This window comes from Alosa alosa, chromosome 10, assembly GCF_017589495.1.
Source record: "Alosa alosa isolate M-15738 ecotype Scorff River chromosome 10, AALO_Geno_1.1, whole genome shotgun sequence".
Lineage (NCBI taxonomy): Eukaryota > Metazoa > Chordata > Actinopteri > Clupeiformes > Clupeidae > Alosa > Alosa alosa.
In genome coordinates, this window is record NC_063198.1 from 5,675,274 (window position 1) to 5,699,915 (window position 24,642).

The 24,642-nt window shown below is 41.3% G+C and overlaps 2 protein-coding genes across 7 annotated transcripts; one reads left to right on the top strand and one right to left on the bottom strand.

Annotated features, from left to right (window-relative positions):
* Window positions 1–11: 11 nt before the first annotated feature.
* Window positions 12–18,338, bottom strand: arfgap1 (ADP-ribosylation factor GTPase activating protein 1). Of its 6 annotated transcripts, none has more exons than XM_048254596.1 (13): window positions 18,190–18,338; window positions 17,448–17,512; window positions 17,207–17,316; window positions 16,689–16,860; window positions 16,223–16,323; window positions 14,179–14,268; window positions 13,919–14,033; window positions 13,418–13,474; window positions 6,823–6,855; window positions 6,480–6,508; window positions 3,865–3,935; window positions 2,887–3,402; window positions 12–2,827 (listed from the first exon to the last, which is right to left on the bottom strand). In XM_048254596.1, the coding sequence occupies exons 2-12, from the start codon at window positions 17,505–17,507 to the stop codon at window positions 2,915–2,917; spliced, it is 1,326 nt and encodes a 441-aa protein (XP_048110553.1). In that variant the 5' UTR covers window positions 17,508–17,512; window positions 18,190–18,338; the 3' UTR covers window positions 12–2,827; window positions 2,887–2,914. The 6 variants fall into 6 exon arrangements, with proteins under 6 accessions (XP_048110553.1, XP_048110554.1, XP_048110552.1 ...); XM_048254597.1 differs by having other exon boundaries at window positions 14,179–14,265; window positions 18,169–18,338; XM_048254595.1 differs by having other exon boundaries at window positions 18,169–18,338.
* A 1,915-nt stretch (window positions 18,339–20,253) lies between these two features.
* LOC125301703 (ammonium transporter Rh type B-like) lies at window positions 20,254–21,687 on the top strand. The gene has a single exon (XM_048254397.1). It carries the CDS (start codon window positions 20,254–20,256, stop codon window positions 21,685–21,687), a length of 1,434 nt encoding a protein of 477 aa, XP_048110354.1.
* The last annotated feature ends 2,955 nt before the right edge of the window (window positions 21,688–24,642 follow it).

Genomic DNA, 24,642 nt, shown 5'->3' on the forward strand with positions numbered 1-24,642 from the left:
ATGAACAAACATTTAATTCATATACATTTCTTTATTTTCTCAGAAGACATACCATCAATGAACTTCAATGACACACTGCAAAGGCTCTTAGCCAGCTTTGCACAACACAACTTTCAGACAGGGTTTTGAGGAATGAAAAGTTGCACACCAAAACATGTATTCAGTTCCACCTTGTTTATAACCACGTAGAAAGCGTGCTGTTATTTGAGGGGAGTGGTGGGGATGGCGACAGTATGAATGACAACGCAAATACAGCGGCACACCATCACAAACACTTTAACATAAAACATATAGCCTAGGTACAATATTAAATGCGCTATTCGATTATTTCCGTCATTATGTTTACATTGAAAAATAGCATTTGTTTCAAGATATTTAAATGGAACAAATTTACAATGATGGGAGCACGTGAATAATCTTGGAATTGTCAGAAAACAGAAATATTACGTGTTTGAAGTTAACAACAAACCATACAATACCCCAGCTGGTTTATTAAAAACTTAGTGGGTTAATTAAATCAACAATATTTTTTGATTTCCATGATAAAGACAAAGTGAAAAATAAAGCATTCAATGATATCTTTCCAGACATAGACCTGTAGTTTTAAGGTTACACCACCATGATCCATGTTATTTTCCTTTAACTATTTGTATATAAATATGTGATATACTTCAGAAAATAAAAAATACAGTATAAAAGAACCAGCACTGTTTAAATTATCGAGAATGAGAGGAAATTAAAACATCATATCAACATCTTATCAACTGACTGGTAATTTCTTCAGATATAGAATTTCTAGACTCCATCCAACATTCATGGCAAATAAGCAACATACTTCCACTCATACAGGTATACTCACAAACTCACACACACAGACAGAGACAGACAGACAGACAGACAGACACACACACACACACATACACACACACACACAGCCAAGCTATCTGTTTTGCAAAGTATCTCAACAGCAGCTCTTTAAGGCTCTGTATAACAGACTGCATTAAATAGTTTAACTCAGGTACAGGATGCACAATATTTCAGTATTCAGTATTCTCCAAACAATGCACCAGGTTTTTTATGTGTCTCACTATTTTTCCACATTCATTCCATTTTCATTATTAAATGATCTTTTTTTGTTGTTTTGTTTTGAAAAAGCATGCATTTCCAGAAAGTGTGTCGGTCTCACGCTCATGATAGAAACATGCAGACGACCGCATACTACCCCCTCACCTACACACCTGAATCAACGAAGGAAAACATTCAGGGGCACGTCACGTTGATTCTGGCCTGCGTTTTGACAGACACACAACATCGATCTAATGGCTGTAAAAACATGCACTGACACCTCCGACACACACAGAACCAGGCTGCACTTGGGAGTGGACGGGCTCCACAGGTGGTGCTTTAGAAAAAGGATGGCAGTTAGCGATGCACAATCCATCCCCTTGCACAAATATCCACAAAATCACACTTGTAAGGGATCCCCACAAACGCTGTGGTAACACTGCCTCAAAAAGATGCCTTCAGTGAGTCTTTTCCAAATATTTCAACATATTCAGTCTCCTCCTCTCCCCCCAGGGACAAAAAGGCATTTCACATATGAAACATCTCTCTCATAGGACTTCTCCATGTACTGCACAAATCATCACAAAGGGCAAATACTGGTCGTCATGCCAGCCAGGACTTTCCTCGTCCATGAAGGAAGCCTTGTTGCATAGACACTTCAGACCGAGACCCTGACACATAAAGCACGGTGTGACTGCACAAAGCCAGTGGAGACACACGTACCATTGACTCTGAGAAGTCATCTGACACAGAGAAGAGTCTCAGCATTGCCTTGAATTAACATTAGACATGGGTGTTAAAATGCCGAGGTCACAAAGCCGCATGCGATCGGTCACAGGGTAGAGTGTAGGCTGAGGTCCGTATGTCTGCATCTCAGGTGCTCAAGAGGAAATCAGTTAAAAACAAAACAAAACAAAAAAAACAGATTTTATATATAAACACAAGATTATACAACACATACATGCACACACACACACACTCTCACACACACAAGAGTTGTCCACAACACCCACTGAACAAGTATGGCTCTGGGCGAGTTTTCAGTGGGTATAGACTTTTAAGTCGAACCAGGTGGATCATGTAGGGATGGGATGCATGTTGTTTCCCCCCTCTTTTATGCTGCTAGTTTGTTTACTTCGTTTCCTTTGAAGTCAGCAGCATACTTCAAATGACTTCTACAGTCTTTGCAGGGGCTGCAACCTTACTTGTTTTTTTGTTGTTTTTTTTTCTCAAAGAGAGAGGAGGCTTATGATGAGATGGTGCAAAATTGTGGATGAAAAACGTCAAACGTGCTCAAAACAACTACACAACACTACAGATACAATTTGGATTCATCAGAGAAAGGTTGGGAGCTGTCACAACACAAAAATAAAAAAAAAAAAAACCTACTTCAGAAAAGAAAATAGAGTTGACTTCAGGACATGAACAAAAAAATATCTTTAGAAAAATATGTGATAGGTTCACTGAAGACTTCAAATACATGAAACGCTAAAGCAGAAACTGGTCCACATGTTGCCGTCTTCTGTGAAGCTGATCAAAAAACCAGCAGTCTGGCTCCAGCACAGTCTGCTGTGTTAAAAGGAAACACCGACATGTGGGAGAACTAAAAAGGAACTACTATAACCCTGCAGTGCGTTGCCATCAGTGCCTCTGGGAGTGTGAAGGCGAATTGCGAAAAGCGAACGGTCTCATTACAGAAAGGCAATCTGCACACACTGGGGGGCGGGAGGTTCTTTAACAGATTACACGATCCTAAAATAACCTTTCACTTTTGTGGCATCAAAAATTACTCAGAATTTCCAAAAAAGGAACTAAAATAACCTTTCACTTTTGTGGCATCAAAAATTACTCAGAATTTCCAAAAAAGGAAACAAAACAAACAAACAAAATAATACATTTTCACACATCTGACACAATTGGTATGGTTGTCAAGGTGACTGCAGCCCACCTTCACAGCAAAGGCGACACGACCCTCCGTCGGGGCATCCACTCTACCAGTCGGCATTGTCCCAGGACTCCTCCACCGGCTTGGCGGGGCTCTTCTTGGCCTTGCTGTCGCTGCCGCCGGCACTTTCCCAGTTGGTGTCCCAGGTCTCCCAGCTGTCGCCGGTGCTGTGCTTGTTGTTGGACTGCTGGCCCTCCGAGCCCCAGTTGTCCCAGCTGTCGGAGCTCTTCTTGCCGGCCGAATTGTCGGCGACGGTCCAGCTGTCGCTGCTGGGCGACTTCTTGGGCTTGGAGCTGCTGCCGAAGGTCTCCCAGCCCTCGTGCTCCTCGCCGCCACCGCTGTTCTGGTAGCCCGCCGACGAGTCCATGTTCTGGTAGCCCTCCCCCTGGGACCTGTGGAGCAGTGGGAAGGGGGAAAAGCCAACAATATTGACTTCTTTATCCGCCAGTGTCGTCTGTAACATCGTGCCCTGTCTAATAGATCTATCGATAGATCGATAGATCGATACTTTATTGATCCCAAAGGGGAAATTCTAGGTATCTTTATCTATCGACAGGTGACTGGTGTTAATAAGCTGCCACTGAAGAAATAAACAAATAACAACAACAACTGTTGATTGAACAGATATGAGCACCAAACTCCCCACTAATGTGGCACGAAGGGGGCAAATTAGCTCGCTCACACTTAATTATGAGCTGTGCCTGATTCCTTCGCGTCTCCAAGGAGAACACTTTAGCGCTAAGTAATGTTCCAATGAGCACTTATGTGCTAATGGTTTTGGTCCCAGGCTGCGGGGTCAAGAGGGTGTGGAGGCGAGGGAGAAGGTCGGAGAGGTGTGCAAGTGTTCCTCATACCCATCGGCAGAGTTCTCCGTTTGGCCGCTGAGAAACTGCGACATGTCCTTCCAGCCTTTAGCTCCTGCCCCCTGGATCTAAACCCAAAACAAGGAAACTCCTGAGGACTTTTTTTTTTACTTCAAAAGAACTTATCTTAGCATCATTAACCTCAAGATTATACTGCAGCAAACACGTTTCTGATACAGCCTAAAGACAGCAATACATACACAGGCTAATTAAGCAAAGCTCACAGCCTCACACAATTTAACTGTTTCAACATTTTGTGGTAATAATTATTCAAAATGAAAGCACCCATTTTACTAAAAGGTTGGTAACAAATGCAACGAAAGTTGAGTCTAGGCAGAAACCACACAAAATGGTGAGCTCAAAAACTCCATTGGCTTATTACAATGGCAGCAATAAAAACAAGTGGGGAACATTTGATTAGATCTCAAGCATAAGCAATGATGTACCCAAACCAGCCTCCTCTGGCAACCACATACAAATACATCTACAACCAACGTGATATTCCCCTTTGCTTATTATACTGTCTCAGTCTGGGAGCTAGTGGGAGCTACAGCTCTGTCTTAAGAAAGTCACCTCCCCAGCGACATCACCTCTGATCAAATGGTGCAAATTCGGTGGTGGACTGCCACTAGAGGCCACTGTTTCACCACAATCAGATTCTGACCAAGGTTGATTAGTTGATATCAATGCCCATGTCTATGCCACAGAGAAGGCTTGGTTGTGGGTTAGTTCAGAGGCTTGTGCCTCTGTCTCCTACCTTTGAAGCAAACCCAGAGAGGCTCACAGTCACTTCATCAAGCAACTTCCCCTCTTTTACCTAAACAAGTCAAAGCAGTATTAATTTCATGTTGAAGCTCAATCACCCAAAAGGCAAACTCCAAGCACTGCAACCTGGGGACAAACCTTAGTGATGACACAAACTAATAAATGGCATGTCAAAGTCATGTATGAAAGACAAGACAACCGCATGATTAAAGCATCAAGCATCAATATGTTTGTTGAATGTAAAATGACAAATGGAAGGAAAATAAAACTTTACATAACAGTTTAGATCATTCCAACAAAACAGCATGTACTCCAGGTATTCCAGGATAGCTTTTGTACATCCCCAAATCAGAAACAGTTGGGACATTGTGTAAAATGATAATCTGCAAATCCTGTAAACCCACATTTAGCTGCAAAATTTGCATTTTGGATTACTATTTGCATTTTACACATCACAACCTTTTCTTATTTGGGGTTGTATTACTAAAGGGAGTCTTCTGCTTTGTCATCTATTAATTCAAGGTCATCAGACAAAAAAAAAAAAACTATACAACAGCAACTAGACTACAGGTTCTATGAACCTCTTAACTATGTAATTCTGACCCACCACCACCAAATCACCACAGACGCCAAACAACAGTGTTACCTTTTCTTGGGTCGGTTTGATAACATTCTCATTTAATGTCTGGCCTAACTCTGTTGCCTAGTTGGGAGTGAAAAAAAGAGAAGACGGGTGAAGGAAGTCACATTCACAAGCCACCATCACTCATTCAACATACAGAGATGAACAGGTCGGATGCGGCAACATTCCCTTGGACGCGGCATGCCAGTGACCGGGCAGAGAATCACTACCGCTAATGAGGGTTATGATGGGTTAGTGAATGATGATCAAATGGATACTCATGACAGGATTAGTGAAGGCACTTGTAAAGGCTTTTGGGGCAAGTTGAATCAGAATAGAGGTGCAAGTTACCCTGGCGACGAATACTGCTATTTCAAAACACAGCTTGGCCTCTGATGGAGTCTCCGACCCTATTTAGCTTATGGCAAGGAGACCAATAGCCATATCCATAAGTCTGTGTTCTGATTCTGTTGTCAAATTAGTTTGACTGGAGAATCAACTGAGACATTGTATGAAGAGCTCATTAAAGCAACACAATGTAGTTAGTAATAATGGCTTCAAGCTCATTTGGATACAAGTCACTCTGACTAACATGAAGGCAAATGGAGGATCTGACATATCTGAATGCCGATGTGCGCACTGAATGGCAGGTATTGCAATATGTAACATTGTTGTCACGGGCAGCAGTATGCCCTTCTCGGCAGTTTCAAACAAATTTGGTACCCCCTTAGTGCTAAACGGGTACACTGTACATTTAAAAATTGATGAAATGGGGGATTCCTACATTGTGTTACTTTAATAATCTTTAGGTGTGTCTTGATACTGTTGAGATTATAAAAAGTCATAAACTAACAAACATATGTCATATTTTGATGGAACATTCAAGGGCAAGAATACTACAAGTAAAGAAGCTGTCCCATCAATATGTGCCCAGTAAGTCTCAGGACATAGAGCATCCATCTGGTCGATAAATATGCATTAAACATAAGCGAAAAGTACACTGAACACAGCTAACTCATATACAGATAACAGCATTAAACAATCCATTCACACATGAGATGCAGCCAGTAAGCAAGACAAAAGTTACTTACAAAAAAATGGAACATGACATACAAATGAAAGGCACGGTTGTGTAGACAAGACTGAACATAAAACTAGCGAGAGCGATTGAACATAAAATGGCGGACTAGTGAGAGCCATGCACTATTAATGGTTTTACCGGCTCAGGAGGCGGCTTGTAGCCCTCAGCTTTATCCACAGTAGGCAGAGAGAGTTAGGGAAAGCGACACTCACACAGTTAAAACTTAAGACACCTAGAGAAGACCATGCCATATTATTACGCTCCATTCAAATCAACGCAGTTACACAACTGGGAATACACCTTAATTTCATACTACTATTTAGCAGCATAAAATGCGTCCGCACAGAATCCTCAGTGATTAATGTACAGAGTGTGGATGGAATCATTGATGTATCCATTAAGTATGAAGCTACTTCACTTTTACACACTACGGTGAAAAAACTTACAATAGATAGAAGACTGTTTCAGCAACCTCACATACCTTAAGAGTTGCTTGGTTGGCAAGTTTCACAGTCTGTTAGGAGAGAGGAATAAATATGTTGTTAAAGGGACACCAGGCAAGCCTGATGCTTTTTCTCTATGAAACTCCCCCTCGCTCGATCTGAAGCTCTTTTCCTTTTCTTTGCGTCTTCCGTCAAGGGTTTTCGCTGCTTCTTCGCCGGCTCTGCCATTATACACACATTTGCAACAATCACTAGCGTTTCGTTAGCCTGCCTATGTGGTGTAAACTGATCCTGCTTCGGTCGGCGGGTAGGATACACCGAACTTGCAAGTGGGATATTCTTCCTACAGGCAGTAGGGGCGGGCGAGAGAGCCTTCATTCGCCCCGTAATGAGTCATTTAACCATATACCGACTTACGAAGATGATTAATTAACACGAAAACGTTGCCTGGTGTCCCTTTAAAAATATTACAGAAACACAGTTTAGCAGTTTGTTTCCAACAAACACCTGACAGCCCTAAATAGTACAGCGGCTAAGGCCAGATTTTTACCTGAATCGTTCAATTTTTGCAGAAAGCACGAAACTTGGTATAGGTATACTACCCCTAGTGATAAAAAAAATTGAAATGGACCCCAACACATAGCGCCCCCTAGTGGCCCCTATCTTGACTTCAAATATGGCCACCAAAATATGCCCTTTTTTTCTACAATTATAATGCTATGCTGCTTTTAACACATAAATTGTGTGTCTATAGCCATCTTTCAGCATTATGAAATACATATTGAGACAATCATGCATAATTAAAATGGCAGACATGTTGGAAGTAGCCATACATTCTGACACGGAGTCAAAAACTGGGGTGCGTTTAGGCTATGTGTGAAGTTTCGACTGTGTGAATAAACACTGCACTTGCCTGGCATGCTAGCAAGGAGGCTAAAACCCATGGATGCTAGCATCAGTCAAGTCTCTTAAAGAAACATATGCTGCCTTTTGGGAAATTAGCTATTTTGTCTTCTATCCTAGAGTTAGATAAATTAGTACATACACCCAGTTAGAGTTAGATAATTAGTACATAACCCAGTCCAACACATCCTACTGTTCAATTGAGGTTGGTGGGGGCAATTAGCATATACTAAAGTTTCTTTTAAGGCTTATAGTGATTGTTTGAAAAGATCCATTTTGTTTTATTGTAGTTTTACATTTTGCATCCCATAAAATGATTATGCCTGTCAATGAAGCTAATTTAAATATGTAATACCTTATGAGTTTAGCTCCCTCCTGACATATTAGGGCTCAGTGTTTCCCATACATTGACTACTCTGTGGCGGGGCGCCACAAAATTAAAAATCGGCCGCCACAGATGAATATTCTATGTTTAATTTAATTTAATTTAAATATAAGGTCAAATCCTTGCATTGCCATTGAGCTGCGCTTTTTACGCACGCAGTCTTTCCTTGACCCGCCGCTCTCTCAGAGTCGGCTGCCACTCCTCTGCATGTGCATTTAACAAAATATTCACGATTGTTGTTGCCACATAGAAGCATTGCATAGAAGAGCATCGTGACCATGCTGTGCAAATTTGTTCAAAACTGCTGCATTGAAGTGAACTCTGCTAAGGTCTTATCACAACATAGTTTAGTCTCTTCAATGTAGCCTACTAAGTTAAGTTATGAAATCAAGCAGTATCTCAAAGCTAACGTTAGAATACTGTTTGGATGTCGAATTTAGAATGCTTAGACTACTTACAGCTGCTTGTCAATTTCGTTGAAGGGCTCACTTTATTGACTCTGACTGAATGTTTGCAAAATCCCGATGTAAATGGAAAAGTGTTTTCCAAAATTCAAAAGTGCTTGTCCCAAGGAGAAGTACGAACCTTTATTTTAACTATGTAGAAAACGTTATGAATTGCATCTACACATCAGCAAACGTCTTAAAAAGTGACAGGCACTCAATTAGACCTATACACTACCAAGACGATCTTAATACCACCCCCCCCACCCCCCCTTGTCAAACTAAGCTACAGTCACAAATTTAATCCAATTCTGTGGGAAACACTGAGGGCTCATGCTAGTCGGTGAACCAGCACTTTTAGGACACTGGCTAGTGCGTTCAGCGCCCAGTTCTTGGGTGTGCTTTGTGGTGGAAACACCAAAAGCTCAAGACAGGTAAAGTTGAGTATCGTCCGCATAAGAGTGATAATCAAATTCATGGGAGCGAATGGTCTCACCCAAGGAAGTGTGTAAATAGAGAAAAGTAGGGGCCCTAATACTGATCCCTGAGGCACACCTGTGGTGAGGTCATGTACCCTTTAAGATAGGATTTAAACCAGTCAAGGGCTTTCCTAGACATCCCAGTTCAGATAGTGTAGAAAGGAGAATGTCATGGTTAACAGTATAGAAGGCTGCAGATAAGTCTAGTAGAATGGATACTAATGACTTAGCAACTTAGATGAGGACTAAGCTACTCTCAATGCTTCGGTCACAGACAGAAAAGCAGTTTCAGTAGAATGACTCTTGAAAACAGACTGCATAGGGTCTAGCAGGTTGTTCTGATATAGTAAGTCCAAGACTTGCTTGAAGACCACTTTCTCCAAAAACTTTGACAAGAAAGGAAGAAGAGAGATAGGTCTGTAAAAACAGGAAAGGTTTTAGTGGTGGCAAATGATACATTTTCCATCTTTATCCTCCTTGACTGATTTTGCACTAGTTCAGTGTTTCCCCTACAATGTATTCATCAGCGGCGCAGCGCCGCTCCTGGAATTCAAGCGCCACTGCAAAAAAAGTTGCCTAATTAAAAAAAATAATAGACGCAAGTGAACTTCAGGAAAAGCTGCCGTTCGTTCAGGTTTCATGTCAACAAATAATAGTAGGCTAACGTTGAAGGCGCAGTCAGGGATTCCACCGGAGATCATGCTTGTTTGTGTTTATGTTTAAGTTTATTAGCAGATGCAATTTTGTGCAAAAAAACGTAGCCTACATTATGTTAACCAAGGAACCAAATTAAATACGCCAGCGAGATAGCTCGCCCCTACCTTCAGTACCCTATTCCCAGATAAATCCATGCCTTGTTTAGTTTTTGTTTGTGATACAGGCAATGCTTTCAAGCCCTGTGTTGCTAACATACCTAGGCTGTGAAACTAAGGTCTAGCTAACCTATTGGTGGGTTTAATTGAATTTGAGTAATAGGATACGCAAGCATTACATCTGAGATAGTTTGTTATTCCTGTAGAGCTCACCAAAATTATAGATATGATACAAGACACTTATCTGCTATAATCCAAGATAGATTTTCTTTGAATTTTTGACCATTTATTTTACCAAATGACATGGGAAACATAATTCATTTCATCCACATATTCTTATGCACCATGCACAACAACGCTACTAAGTTAGCTTAAAACCGTGAGAATCAAGCCAGCGTCATGGGCAGTCACGGCATTAAAGTGACAGGCACTCAATTCGACTTGCACAGCACCAAATACAGTGTAATGGCATGAAAGAGAAGTCTATATAGTTTATACAGTGCTGTGCAAAAGTTAAGACACCCATGCTGAAATTGACTAAAGGGAGGAATAAAAAACATATTTTGCCTTTTGTCTTAATTAAAAAAAAAAATAGGACATCAATTATTTTTTAATGCATCATGTATCGTAAATAAATACATTATATAAAAATGTCTTAACTTATGCACAGCACTGTATATTCTAAATAGTAATAGTTTGTACAGTGGCCTACAGTGTACAGTTGTACAGTGGCTAATACTAATAATGTAAATGAAAAAGGTGAAAGAAAAACATGAATAATCCTGTTCAAGTACTGCAATAATCATGCTTGTGTTGATGGTTATGTCATCAATTTGTAACTCAATCTGTCCATTTACAATACAAATCAATTTGTAACTCAATCTGTCCATTTCTTTCACAAAATCACCATTTAAGGAGTCATTTTTTCAAATGTTTTTTTTTTTTTGGGGGGGAGGCTTCCTACGATCAACAGCACCGCTGCTGGAAAAAATTCTAGGGGAAACACTGTAGTTTCACCTTTTGCTAGGGTCAGTGTCACTACTGGTAGCATAAGCCAGTACCTGGAGCCTACAAACGTTGCACAGGTAGTCCAACTCCTCCAGAATGGCACACCAATAATACGTTCCATTGCCAGAAGGATTGCTGTGTCTCCCAGCGCAGCCTCAAGAGCATGTAGGAGATTCCAGGAGACAGTTGCTCTAGCTGGGCAGGATGGTAGAGGGTCCCAGCAGCAGGACCAGTATCTGCTCCTTTGTGCAACAAACAGTAGGAGCCCTGCCAGAGCCCTACAAAATGACCTCCTCCAGGCCACTGGTGTGAATGTCTCTGACCACACTGTAAGACTTCATGAAGATGGCCTGAGGGACCTATGCTCACTGCCCAGCACCATGCAGCTCAATTGGTATTTGCCAAAGAATACAGAATTGGCAGGTTCGCCATTGACGACCTGTGCTTTTCACAAATGAGACCAGGTTCACCCTGAGCACATGTGACGTCTGAAGATGTCTTGGAGAATGTAATGCTGCCTGCAAAATCATTCAGCATGACTGGTTTGGTGGTGGGCCAGTGATGGTCTAGGGAGGGATATCCTTGGAAGGACGCACACACCTCTACGGGCAAGATAACTGCACCCTCACTGCTCTTCAGACCCATTGTCTGACCCTGTATTGGTGCAGTGGGCCCTGGATTTTCTCCTGGTGCACAACAATGGCTGGACACATGTAGCGAGAATGTGCAGGCAGTTCCTGGAGGATGAAGGCATTAATCCCATTGACTGTCCCCCCACACTCCCCTGACTTAAATACGATTGAACACCTCTGGGACATTATATTTTGGTCCATCCAACACCGCCAGGTTGCACCACCAACTGTCAAGGAGCTCAGTGATGGCCATGTCCACATCTGGGAGCAGATCCCCCAGGACACCATCCGCCGTTTCATTAGGAGCATGCCCTGATGCCATCAGCATGTCGGGGCCATATGAACTACTGAGTACCATCAGGAGTTGCTGCGCTAAAATTCAAGCAAAATGGACTAGCTTGCCGTGTCATTTTTTCCACTTAGATTTTCGGGGGTCTTTGAATTCAGTCCTCTGTAGATTGATCATTTTTTATTCCCAAATAACAAAGTACCATCCTTTTGTTCCATATAACATATTACCCAGTCCATATCAGAATCCTGTGAATCCTACCTCACAGGATGCTCGTTTAACGCATCATGGCTTGGACAGCTGTCCGTACCTCACCATCCCACCACAGGGGTTCCCAGGGCTCAGTACTGGGCCCCCTTCTCTTTGCTATCCACACAACTTCTTTGGGACAGATTATCCATTCACATAGCTTCTCTGCTCTATGCAGATGACACACAGCTTTATCTGTTCTTTCCACCTGATGACCCCTTGTGCACAGATCTCGGATTGCCTCTCAGACATATCTACATGGATGAAGGCACATTACCTCCAGCTAAACCTCTCAAAAACCAAACTGCTGGTCCTCCCAGCTAAATCTACTGCTCCCACTTACTCGAATGCCCTCATACAGGCATATCTGTATGCTACCCTCCGACTGTTGCGCTCTTCAGACAAATATCGTCTAGCTCTGCCACAGGTACGCTCAGGTCAATCCAAACTTTTTTCATCTGTTGTTCCTCGTTGGTAGAATTGTTTTAAAAGCGGTAAACTGTTTACCAGGTTGTAAGTCGCTTTGGCTAAAAATGGGTCAGCCAAATGTAATGTAATGTAGATATCCAGCATGTTTTTTCCCTATTGAGATCTGATGTGTTTTATTTTTTAAAGTGTATAATTTTTTGAGCAGTGTATAGTAAGAGTTAAGGTTTGCTCAGAAAGAGAAAAAGGTAGAATAAGAATTTATTGATGATGTAGGTAGTTACTTCAATTAACCAAAATATAGAATAATTGGCTTATTTCCTTACACGTAGTGGCCATATTGGAATCTTACCAGATTATACTTGATGCCTCGTATATTATTGAGGTTGTCATGTGATAAAATGACTGTTCAAACTTTAAAATTGTTTTTGAATGATATTCCCATCATGAATAACAATAGAGATAGTCTATATTTTCACATTTGGTATCCTCCATATTGGTTTTCAAAATGGCCAACATCAAGTTTGTCTGGAAATAATGTCAATAGCTTCCTTGACCCTAAAAACTGAGTGTTTGAACTTTTAGAAACTTAGAACTTTTTTATATTGTTTAATTTTAAAGTTGTATCAACAATTCTATTAAGAATGGTAGCCATATTTGAATTCAAGGTGGCGGCCACTAGGGGGCGCTATGTGTGGGGTCCATTTCAATTTTTGATCACTAGGGGTAGTAGTATAACTGTGCCAAGTTTCATGCTTTCTGCAAAAACTGAACGATTCCGGTGCTTAGCCGTTGTACTAAAATTAAATTGTCAGTATGCAAACTTAATAAAATGTCATAATTAGATCAGCCGATTCAATGACAATTCTGTCTTTTTCATTATAATAGCACCTTTTTGGGGTTTTCTCATTCCTCTCCATAGGAAGTCTAGCTGGTAGAACAGCTGGTATTTCTATGTTCTAACTCCACCCAAGCTAAAATGTACACATACATGTACACATACTTACATTGTCCTTAGCAACAGATGCAATTTTGCTCGCACCAACTGTGAAACTGCTCCAGCCCTGCATCAAACACAGAGCATTACTTTTTACTCATTTTACTCAGGACAAAAGAGGTGCAGGCACATTTAATGGGTAAACTCCATCTCAAGATTAAACTTCAGAAAACAAACTAAATGCCTTTGCACACTAAAATCTGTAATTTTACAAGCGTTTTTTTTTTTTTACGTTTTCAATTCGTCAAATACAATACACTGCAATACGAAACTTCATTCACTGACTTCACGGATGCCGAAAAACGCACAAAATCAAACCTGTTTTCTTTAATCGACAAAAGTTTCAGAGTCTATGTGCAAATATAATTGACACAACCTGAGGTCGTTTTTATTTTCCGACTGAACACCAGTGACAAATTACAACAGAGGACAATTATTAGTACAGCTAAGCCGCTGAAAGTCTGCATTTTTACACACATTTCTTTCATGGTACATTTCTTTTTTAACTTACCGTATAAATTGAGGACATGGCATTATTCAGGAAATCCTCATCCTTCTTCGGGGGGTCGACTGTATTGCCAAATCCAACATAGCGATTATCTTGGCCACCACTATAACCACCTCCACTGCAAACACACACACGCAAACATACATACACACACACAAGCAAGTTATAGGGCAGCAACAACAACACAACTAGGAGTATCGACTGTACTGTGAACAAATTATTCCAGATATCGCTGTCTGCTTCAAGACAGGCAAGACACCAACCTTTGGTACGAGTTGACATCATCACTCAGCCAGTCCTCAAAGGCTTTGTCCGAGGGGTTGCCAGAGTTTTGGCCCGGGCCAGCTGAGCTGCTGCAAAACAGCAAGGTCAACTCTCACACATGGACTTTCAGCAAAATGAGATTCATTCACAACAAGAACACCAAAAAACAAATACTTTCTACAAATAACTATTTCAGCTAAGCGAAGACAATTAGGAGAAGAAAAAAATAGTAATGTTTTCAAAACTACCATTTATAAATACACAATTACTTATTAAAGCTGCAGTTGGCAAGTCTGACAGATTGAGGGGACTTAGCCAAAATTTTGAATGTTTACAATTCTCATGCCCTTCCCCCACTACCACCTAGTGTTGTCACGATACCAAAATTATGACTTCGATACGATACCTGCCATAAATATCACGATGCTCGATACTGAAACGATACTACGGCGAAATCCTAAGATATCTGGAAAAGAAAGGACTTATACCTCCTCCAAGTGTATTTAGTAATTTGTGTTGAATTCGGTGCACTTTTGTAGTGTGCAGGTCAATTCTGGGTTCTAAACTTCCTACATAACTATTATTTTTATAGTCAGTAAAATAGTAGGCCTACTTTGTGTGATTAAGTCCTTTATTTTTTGTTATAGTTCATTTACATTGTGTTGTGTTTTGCCAATAAAGTAGCTTTAAATAGCCAAACTAGGCTAGATCAAGGTCAGTGTTGAAATTACTGCATGCAAATCACTGAATGCTATGCAGAGGGGCCTAATCTTTAGGCCATCTGATGTACAGTATACGGTATGCTTCCCTAGGCCTTCCCGTGTTCATGGGATTTCTTTGACAGTTGCAAAGGGAAAAATGTGAGGATAGTCTTCTTTGCGCCCAGTGTACAAGTGCAACGTTTCAACCACTCAGGTCTTCGTCAGATAGGCCTACACCATTACCTGTTGCAATATGTCTGTGTGCATTCCTACATTAGCCTACGTCTATTTCTTTGATAACATGATTTGCTACCACGTAACAATAACCCGCTATTATTATTAGGACTCAACACGCTTTGATGCTGTGGGCTTTAATTAGCGCATTTCGGGTAGCCTATCCTACATCTGGACAATACTTATTGAACAAATTGCAGTCTACATGCCATGACAAATATTACCAGTAGTACTGACCGAACATGAAATAGATTGTTTACAAGTTATGGTAATGTTATTCTGGCGTGAACATTGCGCTTTCATCACGTTAGCACCCTATGATTACAGCTCGTTATGTCTCGTCAAAATTCATTGATGAAGGAAGGTTCGCTTTATCCCAGAGAACCATACTCGTTTCACTTAGGCTAGACTAAAACAGAAGAGAAGAACTTGCCACTAACCATGTAGTCGTGTTTTCTATAGCATATTCGTTAACCTGTCGTTCTTTAAACAAAAATGTTGGGATATGTCTGCGAGGTGTTTAGCCAAGTTCCATGCGTAGCCTACTGCTTTTAAATGACTTTGAAACATATTTCACAAACGGGCCTCTGTATACCTGATGGCTTGCCTTCACTATTCGTGATGTATCCGAAATAGTTGCAGATTTCACTTCACCTTTTGTTTTATCCACAAGGCCGAGGACTGTCGGCAAAGAACTACTGTATGTTGACGTTGGCTGCGCACTCACTCACTCAGAGCTGCCTGCTTGACACGCCCACTTGCCTAGATGCGTGCAAGGAGCAGTGAGAGCAGCAGTTCACCAGACACAGAACGTTAATTTTATCGATCGATTATCGATTCTAAAAACGTTGGAAATCGCATCGTTTTTTGCGTGAAGGCATCGTGATACCTTTTTAGTATCGATACACCGTGCAACACTACTACCACCGAGCACCCTTTCATCGAGTTTGTTCTCGTCAATGCGCACCAGACTGCACCAGACTGTGATTGACAGTCAGATCTCACACAGTCCTGCTCTGATTGGACCAGAAGAACTGGGAGCTGTGGATTTTTATATGCACTTTCCCAAGAGAATGTATTGACGTGTCTGCTATCTTAGCATGTTTACCGGTGTGAGGAAGACAGTCCCATCTTGGATTGTGGTGGTGTCCAGTTTTTAGCAGTGCTATCTTCAATGGACCATTCCTTTCCATCTGCAAGAGTGGCAACCTGCAACAAGGCAGACAGAAGTCAGGTGGATTGAATTATGTCCAGTGACTATCATACTACACAATGCATAGACAATTCTCTCAATTACTCCCTCTGATGACTGTTCCTTCTGCTATTCAGAGATGTATTCTTTATATACTTTCACTGGAATGTATGCTATACTGGTAAGCAGTTACTACAAAGACATATGAATAATTTCATGCATTCACTCAGACCATTTCCCCACTAGAGACAGATAAACACAGAAGGCAGAATAGGGAAAGCAATTTCAGGTGTGCATTTATTGCTTTTCTTGTTATACAATCAATATGTTTTCCAGACAAGAAAGCAACTAATCATATAAACGCAACCAGAAATCAGTGTACCTTGTCTCTGAACAGGGCTGCAGCTTTGCTGTTGTACTTGTCCTGCATGTTCCAGTTGGAATCGTAATCATCCTGCAGCTCCAGAAAGAGCCGGAATTTCTCATTGCCCCCAGCTTTCATCTTCTCGAGCTCTATGTCCTTCCATTTGTCCATGGACACAGAGCGAACAAAGCTGAAAATTATTAGACAATACAACTAAAGTCAATGCAATATTGAGACATAACATTCATATTATTCAATGTGTAAGCAACTTACAAATAACAAAGTCTACAAAACAATCTCAATTTCATAACAGTTGCTGACTGTACTTTTAAAGGTTGTGGGAAAACTTATGAGCTTTATGCATTTTACACAGGGAGATGTTCTGGGAAACCTATCATATTGCCGTTTTCCATGGAAAAGTAACGCCATCTCACCAATGATGTGTAAAGATCAATAGTCACCAGCAGGACTGAAAGTAAAATCAAAACACTGCGATGGCAAAAAAAATGAAGACACAAGTGGAGAAATATACACACCTGAGATGAACTCCAAGGCCACGATGTTTCCCAGAGCACTCCAGGCATATCCATATCCCATAGGTCACGCTCACCCATTGCGGATTGAATGCACCACATTCGAAACAAATCTATGTAGAGACAAAGGCACACAGTTGGACGGCATTGTAGGCTGTAGGGAGCCTGCCAGGCTCGTCTGACTCTAATAAAACACAACACGACATATTAAATTCCTTGCGCTAACACCAATCTGAGCACTCACGTTGTTCCCATCGTTTGTTCTCACTTCTTTCAGCACTCGCCTGGTCCTTGGACTAGCCATTTCTCCTAGACGAAGATAATCAGTACCGATAAGGTTAGCAATCGTTGAAGTTTGATCTGTGAAGCATCTTAGCAAATCATGTCAAAAAGAATGTTATAACAACCAGAGTTGGAGAATATCGAGGTTATATGCTTCACTGGCCCCAAGATAAGAATGTCAAAACCTTGTGATCGCACTACTGACCGTCCTCACGACACGTATGCTAAAGTTAATGCTTTTGTTACAGCTAACATTAGACAAGGTCTGACATTATGTTAGAACAAGCAAATTACTGCAGTTGTGCTGAGCACCTAGTGTTTTCTTTCGTGGATTTCAATACTTAAGACAACAATGACACTGAGCCAAATGAAATAAGGTTAACATGATCGTTATGTGCCACCTCACCACAGGTAACTCGCCTACAAACACAGAGCATGAAGGTAACATGTTAGCATAGGCAGGCTAGCAGAGAGATCACGCCAAAATTAAATCGATGCAAACAATTTACGACACTGAAATATTTAGATATGCAAAAAATGAAATTCCAGTCCAACATACACTGCATAAATAGCTCATTCGGTATCGAGGCATCTACGCCTTCTTGTTAGCTAGCTTGACAGCAAAGCTCTTCTTGTGTTAGTGTTAGCATAGGGAACAAAACATTTATCTTCAGATGTCTTACCTTGCTATATCAGTTACTTACAAAATGCTCGATTTGCGTAAGTGCTATATTTCATTGGCTGTGTTGTCAAAATAATTATTTAGTTAAATGTTCTATTCATTTAGTAAGATAAACCAGAAAAAGCTCAGACACCGGTAGCCATGTTGACGATTCAGCACCAGTTTGTCTACGTTGGCAATGCAATGCATTGTGGGAAAACACATCCTTGATTCTTGCCTCAACGAGCAGATCCACGTGATCTGGTACAGAGGCTGCAGAAAAACTCAGGTTTTTAAACTGACCAATACCAACATCCACCTGGTAGGGATGGGCAAAGCGAGGCTTTATGAAACACTGAAACGTTCGAAGCAATTGTGCCGAATTGTTCCGAAGCTTTGAAACAATTCCGACACCTCAGAGCTGTTTACTGTGAAACAAATCTGTCAAATGCTTCGTATTAGAGATACAGTCTTTAAAGTTCGTGGCTCGCTGTGTTACCTGTGTTCAGTCTTTGTCAAAAGCTAAGCAGCATGCCCTTGGTCAATTACTGGATGGGAGACCACATGAAGTCACAATAAAGGGAGTCTTATTGCTGCCACTATGTGTTCTCTAAATCACTTTCTTCTTATAAAAACTCTCGATTTTTGACCATTCTGAGAGTTTAGTTGAAACTGTGTGGTTAATGGTGAAGTAAGAAAACATAAACAGATACGATCTGAAACAATACCTTACAAATCAAACGGGGATCGAACCACATTTGAGCAGCCTGGGCTACCGTGCAAAAAACACCCTCACTAACCACTACACCATCATGGTTAAGCTACACTGTTAATTGAACGCGCAGGCACGCCTGCCGACACTGGTGAAATGCACCGAAGGTTCACTTAATTTTGGTCACATGACATGGGGATTTTGAACGATGTTTCGAAGCAGTGGTCACATGACATGGCTGTTTTGAACCACGTTTCGAAGCAGTGTTTCGAAACACTTGTGCTTCGAAGCCTCGACACTGATTCGAGACGTCGGTTTCGAAAGTCACACCCCTACCACCTGGATAACATGTCCAGATAATAGCTCTGTTTAGAAATGAGAACTTTGGCAACTGATAGCCCACGAACCACAGTTCTCAAGAGATTGGAAGAATAGTTCAACTCTGTCTGGAGGACCCCCTGTGAAGGTAAAGTGCAGTTTGATGTCCGTGCCATGCTTCCCATGATTTAAAAAGAGTAGGCCTAAAATATCCAACTTGAAAGCATAACATTATAAAACTTAATTTCACAATGCATGTGCCCAGGATTTTTGTGCAACTAATGGGAGGTAAGCAGGTCAATGCAGATGAGCAAATAGATGCTGTTTTTCCAGTTCTCCACAAGATGTCAATAGAAAACTTAAGAGATATTTTATGAGTGGAGGTTTGCAGCTCAATGCTGTTACAAAACTCTGGGAGTAAGTATGTGATACCAGAATGCTAATTCACAAAATTGCTGTTTAGTGAGACAGAAATAATCTACCAGGTTGTTTGACTCATTTGTGCTTAATTTATATTAATGATACATAATGGTTTGGAGATGAAGATTGTTTGCAGTCTATTTCACAGCAGTATGGCTGCGGTCTTTGGCTTTGGGGATATATTATAGGTCAATCATTTTCTTTGGCACTGTATGAGGTCTTAAGTAATGAAAGACTTGAGGTCTTTATTTTCCTTTTTTTAATCAACTCACAGGCTCAGTACTTAACACTTAACACAGACTAGTAAGTAACACTCCTTTCCCATTTTGGAGAAATTTCAGAAACAATACAGACACCCCTTACATCATTACCTTCACTTCCATCTCCTTCAGTACCATCAGTGGCCATTTCATTATTAATCAGATTATCTTATGCAATTCTAACAAATTTGCTGACCTGTCACAATGCATCGGTGGGTAATTAAAAGGGTCAAAGTCCAAGCCGTATTTTCTCATAGGGCATGTGGGACCAGTGGAGTCCTGCGCGGAGCGTACGCACACTCTGCTATTGCCAACGGCCCTGTTTATCAGTCAGTCCTGTATAAAAGCAGGGGGAGAGAGGAGCGTCCATCTCAGTGTGATCACTCCTGTCAGTGCGATGATGAAGCAAGCCACGAGCCTCAGGGTGCGCCTGCCGGTGCTGGTGTTTGTGTCCGAGATCGTGTTCCTGGCCCTGTATGCCTGCTTCGTAACCTACGACGACAATGCTGACGCTAAGTTTCAGAACAACCTCACCAATCCCATGGACAACTCCCTCTACAGGGATTATCCCTACTTTGCAGACGTGCAGGTCATGATCTTTATTGGCTTCGGCTGCCTGCTGGCATTCTTGCGTTTCTATGGCTTCAGTGGTATGGTCTTCAACTTCCTGACGGCCACGTTTGCCATCCAGTGGGCCATCCTGGTGCAGGGCTACTTCCAGTTCTACTCCGATGGAAAGATTCACCTGGGCGTGATAAACCTTCTGAATGCCGAGTTCGCCTGCGCCGTTGTGCTGATCTCCTTCGGGGCCGTCCTGGGGAAGACGAGTCCAGTGCAACTCCTGGTGATGGCTATCCTCGAAATCCCCGTTTTTTCCCTCACTGAGTGGGCAGTGCTCAAGTATCTGAAGATCACTGATTCTGGCGGGTCTATCCTTATCCACCTCTTCGCCTGCTACTTTGGCCTGGGGGTCACGTTTGTGCTCTACCGCCCCTCGCTAAACAACGGCCACCCGAAGGAGCTCACCAGCTACCAGTCTGACATCCTGTCTGTGATAGGGACTCTGTTTCTCTGGGTGTTCTGGCCCTCCTTCAACTCGGCGCTGACCCACAAAGGGGACGACCAGCACAGGGCCATCCTCCACACGTTCATTGGACTGAGCGCCTCCACGCTCACTGCCTTCGCCCTCTCCACCATGCTCAACAAGAGGGGCAAGATCACAATGGCCGACGTCCAGAATGTCACCCTGGCTGGAGGTGTCACGGTCGGGGCCTCCGTTGACATGATGATCTCCCCGGTGGCCGCCTATGCCCTTGGGATGATCGGCTGCACAGCCTGCATGCTCGGCTACAAGTATCTCACTCCTTTCCTCGCCCGCCGCCTGAGGATTCAAGACATGTGCGGCATCCACAACCTCCATGGGCTGACTGGCCTCATATCCTGTCTAGCTGGTATCTGCGCCATCCTCCTGGCCTCCGAAGAGACCTACGGCCCCAGCATGTACCAGATCTTTGCCCATCGCGCCCCCATGGAGGGAGACCCAAAACTTCTGGAGCTCCAGCAGCTGATCCCAGGGCTCAAGCCGGGCCTGGGTCGCACAGCTGAAACGCAGGCTCTCTACCAGGTGGCGGCCATTTTTTCCACCATAGCAGCGGCAGCGGTCGGTGGGTTGCTGACCGGTCTGGTCATGAAGCTTCCTTTCCTGGCACCGTTCTCAGATGACTTCTGCTTTGATGACGAGTTGTTCTTTGACATGCCTTCTGATTACGAGTACCTCACCTCAAGCCTCAACCACAAAGAGCCGTTGAAGGATGAAGATTCAAAAGTCTGAATGCTGGTGTCATTACTTGCTGTAAAAAGCACTGATTTTTTTAAACAATGATTTACTGTGGTGACAGAGATCTGTTGCCATGGTGTAAAGTGCCTCTTGTCTTATGGACAAACATGCCTTTCTCAACATCTGTTTGACATTTCATGTCAATTTTCACAGAAATACAGGGAAATAATGGTTAATATAGCTAGGAATAGCTGTCCGTATCTCACTGATAACACCCGGAACTCCTTTTCTGTCAAGTTCAAGAAGAGTGTTAGCATGTCTGGATGCAGTACAGCTTAAGAAATGTATTAATTTATTCATAATTATTCATTAAGGGAATGTTTATCACTAGTCACATTATTTATTTATTTTTCAAACCTGTTGAATTCACATGTAACATTTTTGTAAGAAGTTTTAAATAAAGTATCCGCGCATGTTATTAAACATGCAATCCATACCCACTTGCAATGACTCAAATAATTTTAGTTTTTCGTTGTTTACAAAATGCTTTGAATATAAAAGGGTTGTTTCCCAGACATGGATTAAACATAGTTCCAGACTAAAAGAGAACTTCAATGAAGTTCTCCACTGAAAAAGAGCCTAGTCAGGACTAGGCTTAATCCGTGTCTGGGACAACAGCCGATGAAGTCAGAATACCTTACGGCACATAAGCTGTTTTGTCTTTGTTACGAATGAGGAGAGCAGAATGGAATGCAAAGGGATAACTAAAAAGCTTTACTGAAAGATAATATTTTGAAACCTTATCTTACAACTGGATCCCGTTTGGTCGTCACTTTGTGCATCAACGCATTCCAATGATTTGATGAGAATAAACTACACACGATAATAAATTGTGGGGGAAAGTATTTCACTCTCAAACAAACATAAAGTTGATGTTATAAATTTAAATTATTTGAATTATTAATGTAAATTTGTCAAAAAGCCAATGTGCAAAGCTATTTACCAAAAGACTGCATTTTAACCTCTGTGATGAAAAGAAAATGGTGCACAAGACCAGATAGCACCCCACTGTGGATCTTAGCCCACTCCTCGTGGATAAAATCTTTATCTGGTTTCCACATGCCATTACAGTGGGTTTTTTTCCATTGGGTTTAAGTGACATCCCGATCATCCCAGGCCACTAGGGATTTTAGTTTACTGATATGCTGGAATCCCTATTTTGCAATATTCTGGTTCAACGTGGCCTGATATCAAGTTAAGGCTAGCTTCCTCAGCAGTTACACCCTCAAAATAGGACAGACCCTTGACTGTTTGTGATTGTGGTTTTCATGTCAGGCCTGGTCTTAATATAGCAGACAAACCACTGATCCACTGATAAATAGTCTCATAAACAGGGTGAAGAAAGTTCAATAATTTTGAGTTATCTGTACATAATTCATTTCCCAAATATATTTTACAATTTCAATTTGCATTTAAATATAAAGCATCATCTCTGTTTAATTATTTTATGTTTCCAGCAAGTCATCAGGTATCTTGTGTAATACAAAAATCAGGGCTAACCTCTGACCCAAAATGCTATTATGCCATTTATGACGGTCCCAGTCATGACAGACAATGTCCTCACCATTATTAACAAAATCTGTTGGAAAGGTATATTTTTCTTCTATAACATGTTATGACACAAAATATTAGCCAAGATGCATGGGTAAAGAGCAGATAGTGGTACTGTGGACATTTTACAGTTCACATTCCTGGTCAGTCTTATATCATACATGACACCAGGTTTCTGGATGTTTGTCTAGGCCTATCTAACTTTATCTTGGAAGTATAGTAAAGCTTGTTTAATGCATTTGCAAAGAATTGTGTTTTTTTTACACAATTATAATTAAGAAGTTTCATAGCATTTTAAAAGGCAAATCAACATTTTCAAAATATCTTATTTTTGAGGCTAGCCACGCCACTGCAGTCTTATTTGTACATAGACAAGGCAACTCAAAGGGCTTTACATGGTCAGAAAACAGAGAATAAGAGACAAAGATAAATAAAAGCATGTGTAACTGTGTCTATTAAAACATTTTTCTCCTGAGATCTGAGAGGTCAGGAGAGTTTATGCATATCGTTGAATCATCTCTGACCGATACTTTGGTCCCAACCCAAAACCAGATCTTTTGGTTTTCTTAAGAATCCTCGCTGCCTTTTGTACTACTTGAAGCTGCTTAATACTTTTGTGGCATGTTGTGTCTGTAGGGATGTAACGGTATGAAATTGAATATAAGTGAATTTAACCTCACGGTTATAGTGACCAAAATGATCATGGTTTTCGGTATTATCACGGTATTTCTAAAAGTGTGTTCAATATGTTCAGAAAGCACTGATAGGCCTACACAAGCTGAAATAGTTTCAATAAGTGTCCCGTTCACTTTTTTCTTAATGTTTAATTGGCTATGTGCTTATAGCTTAACTTACCCTACCATAACTTGGAGTTTGCTATTTCTGTTATTTGGATGCAGTGAGTAAGACCAAAGTAAGCGTTCAAAATAAAACTTTAGGCTACTGTATTCTCCTGATAACGTGAGTGGAATGGATTTAATGTGGACGTGAACATAAAAAGAAGCAGAGTGGCTACATGTGATCCAATGCACATTTTGCGGTGAAAAAGTTCCGCCTTTTAAAATCAGGTGTAGCCTAATCCGAATCGTAGTTAAAACCATCAATTAGACAACAGAATCAGTAGGGTACCAGTTTTGTTCCATTGTACCAGGCCTACTGTATGTCAAAAGCAGGCTCGGATGAAGCTGGGAAGGATTAAACACACGGTTTCCACACCGCGGTAATCAACAGTGATAATCATGATGTTTGAAATGAAAACAGTAATTATTATCGTAATTATTATTATTATTATTATTAACATTTTTATCGCGGTTTACCATTATACCGGTAATCGTTACATCACTATGTGTCTGTCATAAGATCTCTTAGTCTGGTAAGGTGATAAAAAGCTGATTTGTT